Below are 16,869 nucleotides of genomic sequence, written 5' to 3' on the forward strand. Positions count from 1 at the left end.
TAGGTCCGTTTTCTTTTTTTCTTGTTGCTCTTTTTGCCAACGACGGGAGAAGCCTCACTCGACGCGCGGCAAGAGCAAGGCCACGCGGCAAACCGGCCGATGAGACCTTGACCGAGTATCCGGCGGCGTCCCAGAGACGGCGACACGGTCGTTCATTCAGGGCTTCTCTCGAGAGAGATTGTAGCGAACCGTATTCCCGGCAGTAGTTACACACGTGCGCTGCGCTACGCCAAGTCCCGTATCTTTGTGCAAGCCTAATAGCGCCGACTCACCAAAGGCAATTGCGTGGCGGAGACAAGAGGCTGCGCGAGGCGACTCTGAGAGACACCGTCGCCCTAACGAATTCTAGTCGTGTCGCGGGTGACGCATACTGCGACGATGCCGCCGTGTCCACGGGCGGAAACACACTTGGCCGGTTTTAAAGAACCTGGGCGCCGAGAACGCCGGCGAATAGGCAACAATGGATGGGTGTAGGCGCCCGCTTGGCGAAGGCATTGAGGCTATTGAGACTCGACGACTGCTTCGGCGTTTGCTGCGAGCTGCAAGCGTAGTGGTTTAAGTACAGTCGAACCTCCTCATAACGAAGTAGCATCGGGGCGGTAAATTAGTTCGTTATATCCGATACTCGTTGTAACTGTAGAGGTAAAAATCGGCTCTAACAAATCGACAATCTGGCTCACGTAAAAATCCTAGATCATAGATAATAAACACAGTATCGCAGGCTTCGAACCCGCTATACACGAGGCAATCCTTGGCTGTCTCCTTTTGGCATTTCAAACTAAATGGGCCGGAACGTGGCAACGTGAAATTTCAACAGAACGAAGTATGTTTGGGAAAACAGGCCTCCGTTGTATTTATGTGAAGAAGGATATATGTGCTCTTCGCCTCGCGGCTATTCACAGCACTGCCGGATGAAGTTTTCCACAGTGTCCACGTACGAAAGGGCCTTTTCTACTTTTGCAGTTTTACAAACTCTTATCTTCTATATTGTATATTTTGCTTTTTTTAACTAGCTATCGCGTTTAAATCCTCGAGTGTACAAAATATTTATTCGCTATAGCCTATATCGCGCGCGGCTCTGACGGTTCTCGTTTCGTTATAATGAGAATAAGTGTCCCTGAAATTCAGCGAGACCAACCAAAGTTCGTATTTAATTCGCCATAGCCGACAATTCGTTACATCAGTGTTCGTTATAACGACGTTCGACTGTACTTGGTTTAAACGTATCGGTGCCTGTATTGGTTGAAGTTCCGCTCGACATCCCTTTTGGTAGCTTCCTCCGTGGCATTCAGCGACCACATGTTCATTTGTTTTCTTTCAATAGTACGTACTAAGATCCTTGCATTTCTTCTTTTTTTTAACCAGTATCTTTTGTCCTTGAAAACGCTTGAAAACGCAGGCAGCGCCGCGGTCACATATTCCGGACCTGGGAGGTTGAACCACAATAACTTTTCCCCCCGCAAACACTCCACAGAAAGTTTGTCGTTTCTTATGACTGCTATACTTCACAGATTTCAAAAAACGCAACATAATTCATCGGAAACGTTCCCAACGTTTGCTAGACCGAAAAGATTTATTTTCATCAAGGAACGAATAATTCTTGAAGCACCCCATATATAGCCTCCGTAAAAAATCCCGGGCCATCTCCACTAACGTGAAACCTGGGGAGGGGCGAACCATGCAGTGTGTATAAGTGTATTCTTGGCGCCTTGCAGTTTTTGCCAACGGAGAGGAAAACCGTTGGGGAGTAGAGGTATGCAGATTTGCTGTGGAAATCTCGTGTCTTTGAAGCACGAAGCGTTCTAGCGCGAGGCGTAGACGAGTGTCCCGGCGTTTTAGTACCGTGACTACATGAGACGATGGTTACGACGACGACATGAGACGCCCACAGCCCGAGCCCCTAAGGGGTTTCGCCGCTAAAAAGGGTCGAGCCAAGAGAAGCGAGGCAGGATGCTGCCGTTCCGAGAAGCTGCTACGTCTTTTTAATAATCCTTTATTACTTCGTATTCTACATCCTCCCACAAAAAGATGCAGGTGCAATCTCCACAATCTCTTCCTTTACCTTCCGTCTCTACACGAAGGCACTGATAACTCAGAGTTCACTGCGTACTTTTTCATGATAATGCGTAGCAGATACACTTGTTGCACACGCCGTGCCTCGACAGCGTGTCTGTGATCGTCGTCACCATCGCTGCCGCTATTTGCCTTCATCCACTGGTGGTAATGAACATGGGCGTTTCTGATGTTCACTTGCTGCCACTATACGCCCGCTGCCGCCGACGACCGAGGAGGACGCAACGAGTCTGACAATAAATTTGGAGGCTCCCGTACGTGGAAGGAATGTGCGACAAAATATTACAGGTGAGCCACATTATTAAAGGTAAGCTTTTTATGCCTCATTGATGGCGTTCGCACCAAAACGCGCAGCACGAAAGCCAACTTTGCACAATGTGTTTCGTATAACATTGACGACGATAAGCGAAGGAAAATCAAGTGCCTCAAGAAAAAAAAAAACGCTTCCCGTAGTCGCAATCGAACCAAGGTCCATCGCGTTATGACACCAGCGTCTATCCCACTGCGCCCTTCGAGTACGGTCGAACAAGTTTCGATTTTAGACTTTGACTTTGACTCAGGTCACAGGGGAGAAAGCTTTGCGTTTTAATCTGGCGAAGTACTTATAATTAATTAAGCGATAAAATATTTTACTTCTCCGTGTGCGTATACGTCAAGCTCATGACACAGTGTTCGAGCATTCAAAGAATATCCCTCAGGGTTTAACGAAGCCTTTTTTTTTGGCTCGAGGTAACTTGGAGCCCTACTTCGTAAAATCGAGTTTGGCATGCGTGAAGCCTGTCAACAGAGCTCATAAATAATTGATTGATTGATTGATTGATTGATTGATTGATTGATTGATTGATTGATTGATTGATTGATTGATTGATTGATTGATTGATTGATTGATTGATTGTGGGGTTTAACGCGACGAAGCTAGACCTGGTCTATGAGGCATGCATAGTGGAAGGCTCAGGATTAATTTTGACCACCAGGGGATCTTGAACGTGCGCCAACATTTCGACATACGTGCGTTTTCACTTTTCGCCTCCGCCAGAAAAGCAGCAACCGCGGCCGGGATCAAACCCGCGTCCTTGGGCGCAGCAGCATAACGCCTTAGCCACTGCGCCACCGCGGCGGGTAACGTCCCAGATAGGGAGAATGAATGCCGCAAGACCAATAAAGAACGTTGCTACGTAACGTCGTATGGTATATGGTATACTAATTATGTGAGACATGTATATTTATCAAGCGTCTCCGGCACAGCGTCACCAATCGCCCCAGGCGCACGCCGATGTTGCTGCGACGCACGAGCCATCGGTTGCACACCCGGCCACCCCTCGCATGATCAAGTGAACCGGACCTCCACGTGCGGAATGGAGGTCGGCGAAGACGCTGGGCGCGTGATGTGTGTGAGAGACGCCGGGCAGCGAGCAACGTTCTGCGTGCCGTGTGACGTCACTGATCCTCGCGCATGCGCAGCACGGCTCTCCAGGAGCCACGCGAAACTGCTCAACCTCGGCCACTGTAGCTCACGCTACAAAAGTTTATTGTGTGCACACTATATTGAAGGGGCCCTGCAACACTTTTTTCATCTTTTTTCGAAAACTTCAATGCTTGCAGAACGTGGTCAACCAACCCGTCCAGTACTGAGATTAGGGAGTCGCAAAGTATCTCAGCCAAAACGTACGACTCTATGCCCATGCGATAGCTTAGAAACTTGCTCAAAAGTTTTTCTCTCTTTCCGGATCTTGGCGTTCTTCGACCGCTGGAATTACGTCATTACAGCGGTGCAGCGGCTATTAGCCGGCTTGCCTTCAGTTGCAGCAATGAACGCATTCCATAGCAACTTTAAGAAGAAAGCCACAAAAGCAAAGCAGAAACGCAAGGCGTATCTGCTGCTACGAGCGGATTACGCACTGGCGCGCCGTGCTGACGATGACTTCAGCTTTGGCAGTGCTTCCAGACACGAAGGAAAGAGTGAAATCGTTCATCGGAAGTGTTGCAGAGGCCCTTTAAGGTCGCGATTTTTATTAGGTTATGCATGACCAGTTAGTCAAAGCATGCAGCTAAGAGGACTGTTATTCACTGGGACATTCCTGTTGAACGTTATGGCGATTACTACGGTGCAGTATGATGAAGCAGTACTGCACCGCATGCGGTTGAACGTCGCCTACACGCGATATTACTGCTACAAACTCAACCAGTCTTCCTCGCCTCTGTGCCCACAGTGTGGTGTGCGTGAAGACCTCCAACACCTAATATGTGACTGTGTGCGCTTTACTATACAAAGAGTGTCTCTCGCAAAGTCCCTGGGCCGGCCGCTGTGCGCAAAACTAGAACTGAGGGACGTATTAGGTCCTTGGAACTCTTCCAAACGTGCCGCTCGTGCAACGAAAGCCTTATTGGCATACCTAAAAGACACAAGTCTTGATCAGACTTTGTAATTAGTTAAAATCATATGTATTCTTCTTCATCATTATAATCATCATCGTCATCGCATTCATCTGGCGTAGCAAGCCAGGCATCTTAGCTGGGCTGACATCGCCAGTTTTCATTAAAGATTGTTCTCTCTCTCTCTCTACCTGCTTCAGTTAGTAAACTTACTTGTGATGTATTTACGACCTCCAGTTACTAAGTACCTAGTCAATGCTGTGACAAGTAACTGGTTAGTGTTCTGCTAGTAAATAGAACCACCTTTCGTTAAGAGTATCGCCGCCGTCCCCTGTATGGTCTCGCAACGGTTCAAGAGAATGAAGTGCCACGTACTCCGACTGATATCGAATGTCAGCGTTGCGCTCATCGAAGTGAATAACAGCGTAAACGATGCCATTCTCGACGTGCATCAGTCGACCCCGAAGTGGTGGCTAAACTAATGTAAAAAAAAAATCAGGAAAATAAAGATACGAAGCGGCGCTTTGACCACTTGAGCGTTCCCACTCGCATTCACCGCAGTGAAACGACGTTCATCATTTTCTTACTGGATTTACATGCAACAGGAGGGCCACTCACGTGTAGTACGATGTACGAATCCCCCGAGTAGAACTGGCCGTGCATCTTGGGGTCGACGAGCTTCACCTCCAGTTTCTGCAAGAGAAAGAGGGAAAAACAAAATGAGGTGTCACAACGGAGGGCCGCCAGAAGTGTCACACTGCAAGTGACGCCCTTTCGTGCTCTGCGGCTTGTTCGCGCGTTCACAGCTGGGCGCGTGTGTGCGTTGACCGTGTATGACTGAACGAGATGACAGGTTTTGTTACCGTCATTGCAGAGGGAAGTGTCAGGACCCTGGGATTGGGGCAAGACCATGTGCCACGCTAACGACTGCTGCTGAACCAGAGCACGCATCGTATACTGGCAAATATAAGCGAAAACACGCTCGTTTTTCTTTGTTTGTTGGCGAGTGATTTGTGGGCGCGCCAATTGTGCGCACTTTTCCGACACAACTGCCTCATTTACGCCTGATGAAGGCAACCGGATAGCCATGGTGCCGGGTTTGTTGATCTTTCCCTCTTTTTTTTTCTTCTGGTATTTCTGCTCCACGGTAACAACCCTGGAGAGCATTAAAATCCCTGAAAACGTTTTCTTTCTCACAGTAACTCCCGTTACAAGCATGCATGACAGGCTGCTTGACCTCCCGATACGTAGCAATTTGTATTGCGCTGCAGTGGGAGAAAAACTGCCATGACAAGTTATGACTAGTGTATTGGTCACCGATTCTGTTCTTTCTTTTCCACTCAGATTTGATGCTTAACGGCTCACTTCGCATCCTCCTCTCTCTCTCTCTCTCTCTCTCTCTCTCTCTCTCTCTCTCTCTCTCTCTCTGTGTGTGTGTGTGTGTGTGTGTATGTGTGTGTGTGTGTGTGTGTGTGTGTGTGTGTGTGTGTGTGTGTGTGTGTGTGTGTGTGTGTGTGTGTGTGTGTGTGTGCAACACGAGCGAATTCCACAGCAGCGTAGTAATGCGAAGCAGCTAGAGCTACTAGTTGCTAGAAATACTACTAGAACTATTACTAGAAACACCTAAAACTGCTACTAGAAATAGCTAGAACTGCTACTAGAAGTAGCAGTTTACCCTATGAGGGAAAAATGGAGAGGAGATGCGTGTGTACGGGTGTAAGAATACCTCGAGGAATTTTAGTGCCCCCCTCCCCCCCCCCCCCCTCACAACGCGTTGGGAGCGGGTGTTAAATTCGGGCCCCTCACTTATTAATCAAAACCGCCCAGCAACTAGATATCTTTTGCTGGGGTTAGCGTGTTTACCTGTATGGTGTTTGTTTTCACGCCGGCCGAGCTGACTCAGGCGTGAGGGGCGTAAGGAGAAACCGCGGGGGCTTAATTGTTACTCGCCGCGCTTTTGTGTCCACCCGACGAGTGGGCCCGGAGACGACGCATACAAACGCGTCGGCCACTCCATAATAGCTGAAAGTGATGTAAGCTTTCGGAAAGGAATTTCCTTGTGTTCGTTTGAGAAGCCGGCGGAGGGGGACCATTGACATTTGAACGACCGCTATTATCGCCACGAGAATCCCCAAGCCGGACAGGAGCTGAAGGTCGGTCAAGGGGTCAAACCTTGGGTTAAACATAGGAGGAGGTCACCAGACGCTCTGTCTGTGACAGTTGCACTGCTCAAAGTTACTGGGCAAAGTTTGAGTTCGTCAGGCGTCTGAACCTGGCGACTCGGCGGCTTGGATGCGTCAATAGGTAGGCGACCAAGCTTTGTTAGGCGCTCCACGTGTTTACAAAGGAAAGGAATTCTGGCTGCCCGGAGCACAAACGTAGGCGTGCACGGTATGACAATACTTTAAGACGTGCTGCCCGAGAGCCGATTCCCGGAGTTGGGCTGTTTTTAGTTGGGTGGTTTTCATTTCTGATATGTTTGTGTTTTGCGGAATACCTTTGGGTTTCTGTGTGAGAGTGAGAGAGGTCGGTCACGTGAATGTTTTGAACCAACCTAGCTTTGTTTGTCACGGTGGCCAATCAGTGGCCTAGTGTGGTTTAATCAATGAGCCATCCTCCCTCTCAACTTGTGACGTCCCTTTTGTGGGCGGGGTTTTAGTGGTAAACCCGAGGAGTTTGGGTCGTGGATGAAAGGGTTACTGAAGCCACGATCACAAAATGAGTCTTGCTAATTGAAAGACTGCATTGTACCATTATTAATGATACCTTTTTTATCGCGAGTTTCAAACAAATAATCTACATGTGAAAGAAAACAGATGCAGCAGTGGCAACTCCCCATCCACCTTCTGGCGAGGTCCCTATATGACACCACATAATCTTGCCTGTGCGATTGGCTGCCCCCAACCGAATTCGCCATCATGAAACATGATTGGCGGATTGAAGTGCGCCCTCGAACTCCATTTGATCGCATAACTTGAACGGTGACCTGCAGTTAACACATTAATAGCCATGCTTTATTTTTCCCCCGATTGCGTCACTGCTGAAGTAATGTAGCACAAAATTTAAACGTTTTTCAATACTCGTTTATTTTTTTTAAGGTTTGAATTGGGCTAAGTGAATTACAAAAGGCTAGTTTCTCCCCCCCCCCCCCCCCCCCCCTGCAAATTGAGCAAGGTTATATTTTGACTTCATGGCCCCTTTATTACCCCGATATCCCTGCCCGATATATCAAATACGACCCCTACAAAAAATTGCGAACTTTCACGTAGGAATTGTCGGGCAAACGCGTAACCTGCACTGCTATGCGTGGACCTCCTGTGAAGTTGGTTTCTATACTATATCCACATGCGCTGTTCGAAAGAAACTTTCCTAGTCGCCTTAAAGGCAGCCTTTTACCAAAGTAGGAAGGATCTGAAGCCTTTTATAAATACCTCAATAAGGCCCCATGTTGCGCCACTTTAATGCTAGCTTCGCTAGTTTATACAAATGCATTTCTGGGAAGACATCTTTAGGGGCAATATAAGCGGTAAAAAGGAACTACTGAGACCCTTGGACCGTGTATTATGTACAGTCATGGACAAATGAAATGACAACACGAAAATATGAGCCATAACACGCTATATCAAAGAATACGAATAGTAGAAATAAAATAACGACCAGCTAGTGGTATGTTGGGAAAGACACATTTTCAAACTTCGTTACTGTAATAAAGCAACGCGACAATTTGACTTGCACGGAAAGAAATCCCGCTATTTGTGTGTTCTGGTTCATGTTTTCGTGTTCGCATCTCATTTGACCTTGAGTGTACCTCCATAAAACCTCCTGCATCCCTATACAGCGCTGTACAGTGAGCACTCTTAAAGTCGGCTCCACTACTGTACACAAATGCATTGATCAGGAGACATTTTTAAGGGTAATATTGTCGAGGTGTCACGAAGCCAAAGACGACGCAGTTGTCTTCAAGGAAAACAAGTTTATTGGAGCGAACTTGTGCTCCCCTAACTACTCAAAATAATACAGGCGGCGAAGCAGCAGTCAACAAAGTGACGTGCGAAGGCGAGCGTCAACGATTTGAATGCCGCGGCGTCTGCTCTGCAAGCTTTTATCTTTCGGCGCGAGTGTTTCTAGAACCGTAAATTCACATCCAGAACATTGTAGATAAAAGAAGATTATTCTGGGCTAGTGACATTAGGGCGAAACAGTCTGCTTATCTGAATGAGATAGCCCGTGCGGCATAAATAAAATAAATAAAAATAACAATAAAGAAGGGAAGACGGGCTTCGCTTGGGACACAGATAACAGAGCCGGGCGTGGCCGGGCAGTAAAAACAAACAATTAATAAACAAACATGGTTCGCGGCAATATTATAAGCTATCGTGCACGAAGGCCGGATGGCCTTTTATTCATAGCATTTTCGTACGCGGCGAAAGCATGAGACACCAGAAGTTACAGAGAGACAGACGGGCTTCTTCGTTGAGACCACAAAGAAAAACTTTCGCATGAAAATTAAAGCCGTTCCATTCAATGTGATAGCTGTGGGGAGCGCAGAGCAGTGATTTCGCCATAACGGGCTGTAGCGCCGTTCTCCGCTCACTGTTACCACCAAATGCAATTCCAATTTTCCGCCTTTGCAGTGCTCGCGCGCCCCCTGCCTGAAACTGCGCCAGCCTGAGTTCTGTTCTCTTTGTGCTTTTCTCCCTGCACGTGCCGGCGTTGCACTGCGACATCTTGCGTTTAGTAAACATCCCCCTCGCGAGGGGCACGATCAAATGCAGAGCATTTCCGGGGGCGCACGACGTTAAGTAGTTTGCGTTACGTTAATGTTGTTGCACTTGTGGCAACTGCTGACGAGAGAGCGCTCGTCAGCAGTAATTTGAATGAGTCAACGATATAAGGCGAGTTAGTAGCGCCCCTTTCTGTGCCGGCTTTGTGGCGCAGTGGGTAAAGCGCCATATACATTGCGTTCCGCCCGCAGGGTCGGGGGATCGAAACCGGGCGCCGGATAGTATTTTTTTTTATATAGTAGGGAGGGGTGCGGTGCGGACTACGGACGTCAACGCGGGTGACATCGTGAGTTACTGAAATGCTCTGCATTTAAAAAATCCCGCCTACACCAGTGTTGTGCGACGACGCGGCCTAGATGTACTAGCCCCAGTTACCAAAAGGAAAGACCACTGGACAAACGCTACCTAGCTTTTAGATGCGACGCATCTCTTTAACTCGCCTTGTCCCTCTGGCGCCTTCCGTCGTCCGTAGTCCGCATCCCTCCCCCATTCTACTCGCCGCGCCAGCTGCGTGCTAACGCCGCTCTCACCGCAGCGCCATCTGCGTGTTAGCGCTCGCTCCCGTCGCCGTGCCAGCTGTGCGTCAGCACGCGTTAGCGCTCGGTTAAACATCCGACAAATGCGCATGCGCTGCTCTCTCTCATTCCCTTCACCGTTAACGCGCGGTACATATAAACACGGCAACTGCGCCGCTCCGCTCAGTCGTTCCGCCGCTCCGATGACATCCGATGACCACCGATGATTTGAATGGAGACTAACAGCCCTGATATCGCGATGGTCGGCGCAACCGTACGTAATATAATGGAAACAACAACAAATTGACACGCTAAATGGAAACAACATAACGGAAACGCAACGGAAACCCCACGATGCGTCGCATCTATATGTTCGCCGCTAATCCAAACCACGTGACATTTGCGCTGGAGGTTCGAACTCGATTTGGAACAACCCGCTGGCCGGCGGCGGCGGCGGCGACGAGCTGCGGGATAACGGGAGAGTATAGCGCGCGCATACCCATGGTTCCCCTCGCGGGAAGATGGTGTAAATTTTCGGTAGGCTTGGGGGTTTTATTTATTTATTTATTTATTTATTTATTTATTTATTTATTTATTTATTTATTTATTTATTTATTTATTTATTTATTTATTTATTTATTTATTCGCGCATCAGTGCAACAAGCTTGCTGGAGGCTGATTTTTCGGCTGGTTCGTCGGTTAATCTCACATATAACTCGAGAATACGAAGAATAAACGTGCGCTGATGCTCACCTAAGTGACTATCATCGATTACCATGTATTCGACTGAGATGTAAGAGTGTTCGCTTATCGATCGTTCAGAGCTATTTTAGTCTCATAATATTTATTACTAACGACCACTACATGATGCTGTCGACGACACGACGTTTGTGAAAATGTGTATAGTGCGCGTATGAGACCACTCAGCAAGCAGAGGAAGAAACCAACTTCGGAAAGACGGAAAAAAGAAAGAACATTTCTGACCAGGCCCTCATACCAGCAAGAAAGCAATGGAATGCCTTTCTAGCGAAATAGAGCCAGCTAAATAAGCTCTGATTTCGAGATGCAAATATTATCGCAGAACTTTTCAAGTAAAACTGAGTGGGTTCATGATTCAAAGAAAAAGACTGTTTCCTAATTGAAATCCCTTGGCAACACTCTAATCCAATGAGCACATTAAGACCCGCCGCGGTGGCTCAGTGGCTAAGGCGTTGTGGTGCTGAGCCCAAAGACGCGGGTTCAAAACCCGTCCGCGGCGGCCGCTTTTCTGATGGAGGCGAAAATCAAGAACGCCCGTGTGTAGGATATTTCTTTTTAAAGATCCCAAGGTGGTCAAAATTAATCCGGCGCCCTCCACTACGGCGCGCCTCATCGCCTGCGTTGCGTCGGCGCGTCAAACCCTACAATCAATCAATCAATCAATCAATCAATCAATCAATCAATCAATCAATCAATCAATCAATCAATCAATCAATCAATCAATCAATCAATCAATCAATCAGTGAATACATTAATCGATATAGCTGCTTTTTTTCAGTGGGCGATGAACAAGCGCTGAATTTTCCCAGTTTTTCAAAGACCAGATACCGTTTCGAAAGACGTGACGTAAGACTGGTGCTATATTGTACGCCATCTACTCTTGTTCGGTTAGCTTCAGCCCGAAATTTGCGAGCCTCAACAATAACTGCAGCCGAGCAGTAAAGTGGTAAGTTGGAGGACACGCATAGCATTCAGCGAAACACACAGAAACGTACAAGAAAACTATTACATGCGAGCGTTCTTGAACAGCCATAAGCCAGGCAACGAAAATGTCACTTGCAGAAAATAGACCTCCAGAGGGTTGCATATCATCCGTAGGCCGATTCACTAACAATGTGTACATAAGCACGTACAAACAGGTAATTTGACTATCCTATTGCCACGAGACATTAAGGTAGGTAACGAGGTCTTGGAAACAGTACGCCAGTACGTGTATCTTGGACAAATCATATCTGCTGATCCAAACCATGAAACGGAAATTACCCGCAGAATTAGCATGGGATGGGCTGCTTTCTGTAAAAATTCAGATATCCTAGCTAGCAAGCTTCCGCTATCCCTCAAAAAGCTGGTCTTTAATCAGCGTGTTGTTCCAGTAATGACGTATGGGGCAGAAACTTGGGGTCTCACTAAACGACTTGAAAGGAAACTTCGATCCGCACAACGGGCTATTGAAGGGAGAACGCTATGCGTTATGCTAAGGGACAGGAAATCAGCCGCGTGGATTAGGGAACAGACTAGCGCGGAGGACGTTCTAGCTCGGATATGGGCATGGGCGGGCATTATATATATATAAAGCGTACGGCGGACAACAGGTGGACCATCCATTTAACAGATTGGCTTCCAGTAAACCGCAAACGCAATAGGGGTCTGCCGAGGACAAGATGGCGAGACGAGTTGCGAAAATTCGGGGGCGGAGGGGAACACAGACTCAACTCGCACTCGATAGGCGTGGTTGGAGATCTTTGGGAGAGGCTTTCGTCCTGCAGTGGACGCAACCAAGCTGCTGCTGCTGCTGCTGCTGCTGCTGCTGCTGCTGATGATGATGATGATGATGATGATGATTGCCACGAGACATTCATTGTTTCTTCGCACAGCCACGTAGGTTTTGGTGGTGCAATTAGAGTTATATTGTTTTGTTCGGCGCGAGCTTCGCCACTCAGTGCGCCGGTTCTGCGGTAGTATTTACTCTGTTTTTGTTTTTATGAGGGGGTGGGGAGTGAGAAGCTGGATAACGTCACCGCGTTGGGGAGTTGCGGCCAGTGCAGGTGGCGGGTCAGAGCAGACTATATACATATATACACACAATTCTCCCGTGCTGGCAGCTAGCTGCTCGTCACGAGCGCCTCGGGCACGTTTGCTCATACGATAAGCTCCTTTCACAGCGCATAAAGCAAGACGGGTTCACTAAGGCGCGAGCCACCATTCACCAGTTCGGCTGAGAGAGTAGGTTTCACGCCCTGGAACTATTGGTTGCCTTAGTCCCTTTCCTCCCTTCAAGGGTTACGCAGTCGAACCATGATGTTCATTGTACGTTCACGGTGTAATTTCTCTGTTTACTTCAACTGAAGGTTAGTATTTTGTAGCGGAATATTGTTAGTCTCGATATAAGGACTCTAAGAACTTTACATGTACACGTGTACTTGGGTTTGTAACCATGTATATCGCACCAGACGCGTATTCTGGAGGTCATGGGTTCGTATCCCACACGGCGGGCATTTTTTCTCCACTTTCTTTCTGTCTTTCCAAATTCTTTATCTGTTTTAATGACCTACCACATCCTCCCATTTGCGTTCCTTGGCATTCTTGACTGCTAATCCTTATTTCTGTATTAATTCAACGAGCCCCTAATTTCCCATTCTGATTCGCTACACACACAGACACATACACAAATATATATATATATATATATATATATATATATATATATATATATATATATATATATATATTGTGGGCGTGGGTGAGTGCATTGAACGTTAATGAGCAGTTGCTTCGCTGTTAGGACCCTTATATATGCTGTGGCCAATCGCCGTGAGTTGGTAGGGCCAATCTCTCATCTGTGCATACCCATTATAATCATCATCTGTAGATAATCATCGTCACGAGTGGCTTGTTCTGTCGAGTCACCGACGGGCGGATTAAAACCCAGACTGCTGGTACTGCTGCCGACTTGTGTGGGGTCTTCCCTCGCCTTACAATATATATATATATATATATATATATATATATATATATATATATATATATATATATATATATATATATATATTGCAGCCCACACTCCACGATAATGCCCCGGGCACTATGGGAAGTTGCATTTACATATACTTTCGTGCTGTCAGAAAACGCAACTCTTCTTATGATTGAATTATTTTTATTCCTGCGCTGCTGTGAGAACTACTCGTTTATAGTTTGGCAGATGATAAAAGTGGCAGCACAGTGTGATACTGCCGAGAGGCGCCAGTCTTGCATAAACGAGTCGCTCCTGCTGATAAGGAATTACATTGTAAGCAGTGTTACTGAGCCGGAATTCCCGCGGATATGACACACCCTTTGCATTTCATTCGACCGCGGACATCCCCCTCTCCACGAAGCCGATTGCCCGCAGGAAACTGGACGTCCGGTGTAATCAGCCCGGCGTGCGTTGTTTGACAGGAAAAGGGCAGGCGCGCCGGTGGGGATATCCTACTTCCGTTGAGCCGCAGTCTTTCACTCAGCCTTGCAAGGCAACGCCGCCGCATATTCATTACGATAGACCCAAAGATAAGCGGTCAGTGTGCGCCATTCCCCCTACTATTTGCCGCTAAGCTTGTCCTTAGAGGCTTCTGCTGGCCGTGTCGACGCCAGTTGATCAAGAATTCTGCGGAGGCGACGACTTTATAAAAGAGCGTAAAAGACTTTTCAGCCTCCTTATTCTCGGAACAGGTATTTCATCACTGGACTGTGCTATAGACGGACAATCATTTTCCCATTAAAGGAGCCATGAAGAGAAAACACAAGTTTGGTTCATTCAAAAGATTATCTCGTTAGAATCATACTGACACCACTTTTAACGTAAACTTCGCTCAAATAAGCTACATAATTAGGAAAAACGGGAATGGTCATGCGATCCACCAGCTCATTTCCCGCAACAGAACCTGTGATGTCACATGAGCTAAGCTCTGCGATTGGCGGAGGCTGGCAGAAGCAGACGCAAATTAGGTAGAGCTTACAAACTAGACGAACGAGCGATTTGCGCTTAAATTTAGGGCACATTCTTTACAAAGCAATAAGAATGATGGGACAAACAGTGGAAGTTACGAAAGCACATGTAAACATATAAGTACTGATGCGTTCTGCTGTTCGTACTGCGCACAGCATGGTTGGTTTAGCTGCACAGCACTACGGGGCTTGGGGTTGTCTCAGACGACACTGGCCGATTGACGCAAGCAACGGTGTCTTACGTGACCCCATTTGTCGAGCGAGCACTGTTTCAGGGAACGAATATTTTCTCCCAGAACAAAAACAAGCCAGGTTTAAATGCGGGCAAAAACAAACCAAACGCTTGCCACGGTATGGTGGCGCAATCTAGGTTACGGAACGTAAAGAAACGCGGGAACAAACCAACACCGCTGTACAGGGTGGAGACAACCTTTGAACGGTCCCGTGCCGCCGCAATTGGGCCAACGGGCTCAACGCGTTATTCTTTTCGTTTCCCACGAGACCTAGCAACGCGAAACAGACAATATGATTCAAACCTCTTCAGTAAACCGCGTTGCGGCGATAATTTTAGCGCGGTTTTGACACAATGGCTTGCTTCGGAGGCGAGCGAGCAACCGAAAATGGCGGCGCCAGCGTATACGTGTCTCTACCCTGTACGGCGGATGCGCGAATGAGGGTATTCTAGGCTGCAGAGCGGTCGGTTCCTGTGATGTCATTTGGGACCACGAAAACGCACGATTGAGCGGGAAAATTAAAATTTTAACCTAAATTGTTTAATTTCTCAGTGAATAAAGCACCGTTTGTATCCGGACAAGCGCTGGGGGCACTATAAAACACGAAATTTTTCGAATAAAACCAACTTGCATTTTCTCTTCATGGCTCCTTTAAGAGTAGACGGGATGATCTAACTGCTCATGTGCGAGAGTGCCAAGCACTATGAAGACACCGTACGACTTCGTTTTGGTCGAAAGATAGCCATGGGAAAATATGCCGAGGATAACACAAACCGAATTTGATCAATCTAAATAATTATAACGGACAAAAATAGGTACCAAGAAGAGCTGGTGCCATTGACACAGCACCATCTCCGAGTGGCTTTTGTAATAATATTACTTATAACAGTAATTTATTGTGTTCCATGAGCTGCTTACAGCAGGCGTATTTGTTTCGAAAAAAAATCATATTTTTGGACTTATAGGCGTGGAACTCGCATCTCGGACATGAGGCGTGCCTTAGTGGAGGGCTACGGATTAATTTACACCACCTGGGGATCTTCAAACTGCGGCAAAATCCACAGACAAATGTTTTCGTCTTTCGCCTCCACTGTGCGTGCGTGCGTGCGCGCGCGCAAAGTTATAGCTTTAATTTTTATCATTGCCACGCACTAAAGTGCACGCGCAAGAGCTTGTGATGTATGTTTTTGTATTGTGCTTCCGCCTGTGTTATTGTCGCTGTTCTCAACGTGAATTAATTGTGAATAAGCTACATAATGGTCCTCAGTAAGGAGTCATACCGTTATCTCTACCAGCCAATAAGAATAATTCCTGTTGGTTTTCTTGTTGCTGTGGCCGCTAACTCCCTCTTGCCTGGCGCACTGAACAGTTTCTTGCCATGCACCATTGTTTTCAACGGTGAGTGACTCTGCGAATGAGTAAGCGGAGAACCGAACAGCGTTGAGTGATCCACAGAACAAATGGACAGTAAACGCCTCCCCCGTGTGTAGTATTGACGATTGCGAAAGCGGCATACTGAGAGGTCTCAAGCAGGACACGAACGTTGCGAACCAACTCAAGCGTTATGATGTAAATCACGCACTGAACGGTGAGTCAACTCAAGTCGCCGTCACGGTATGTTTTACGACCGAAACAGCTGACTGGCTGGTCGACAATAGAATAGCAATGAAAGGACTTTCGCAACACTCTTACTGAACGCATGATGACATAGGCAAAGTTCGTGCGCAGAGTCAACTGGAGTACAGCAAGCTGAGTTATTCGAGTACAACAGTCTGCCTGTTGGTTTAATTGACCCCTATACACACCTAACAACTACATTGCGTAGTACAGCAACACGTGTCAGTGGTTTACAGGATGTACTTTTCTGTCAGCTACGACGGCACCCGCGAAGCGTGGTGATCGCTGGTAGCTTCGAATGTGTTGGGCGTGCACAATGACGGCTTCCCGCAGCAAGCTATTGCTTGCGGTGGTAGTGCCTTTACAAGTTGGCAGAGTATTCTTTAAAACGAAAGTTCTTCTTCGACATGTCCCGCAAGGTCATTCATCGCGTCGCAATGCCCTTGAGACGTCGGATAGCGCAATTGTGGCAGGAGGGACGTCACGCCACGTGATCTGCTGCGCAGAGGCGTCGCTGCGCAGAGGCGTCGCTGC

At 47.4% G+C, this 16,869-nt stretch overlaps 1 protein-coding gene across 4 annotated transcripts in view; it reads right to left on the reverse strand.

Annotated features, from left to right (window-relative positions):
• Gel (Gelsolin) overlaps positions 1–16,869 on the reverse strand; it is a 151,677-nt gene that overhangs the window by 114,985 nt on the left and 19,823 nt on the right. For all 4 annotated transcript variants that reach the window (XR_013322576.1, XR_013322577.1, XM_077699863.1 and 1 more), the window contains exon 2: positions 5,065–5,139. Coding sequence is in view for 2 of the 4 variants with exons in the window: in XM_077699863.1 (XP_077555989.1) it covers positions 5,065–5,139 (75 nt within the window). In the remaining 2 variants the exon portion in view is untranslated. The remainder of the gene's footprint in view (positions 1–5,064; positions 5,140–16,869) is intronic.

The sequence above is a fragment of the Haemaphysalis longicornis genome, unplaced genomic scaffold (genome assembly GCF_048455015.1).
Source record: "Haemaphysalis longicornis isolate Haplotype H1 unplaced genomic scaffold, Haemaphysalis longicornis Haplotype H1 scaffold_2, whole genome shotgun sequence".
Taxonomy (NCBI): Eukaryota; Metazoa; Arthropoda; class Arachnida; order Ixodida; family Ixodidae; genus Haemaphysalis; species Haemaphysalis longicornis.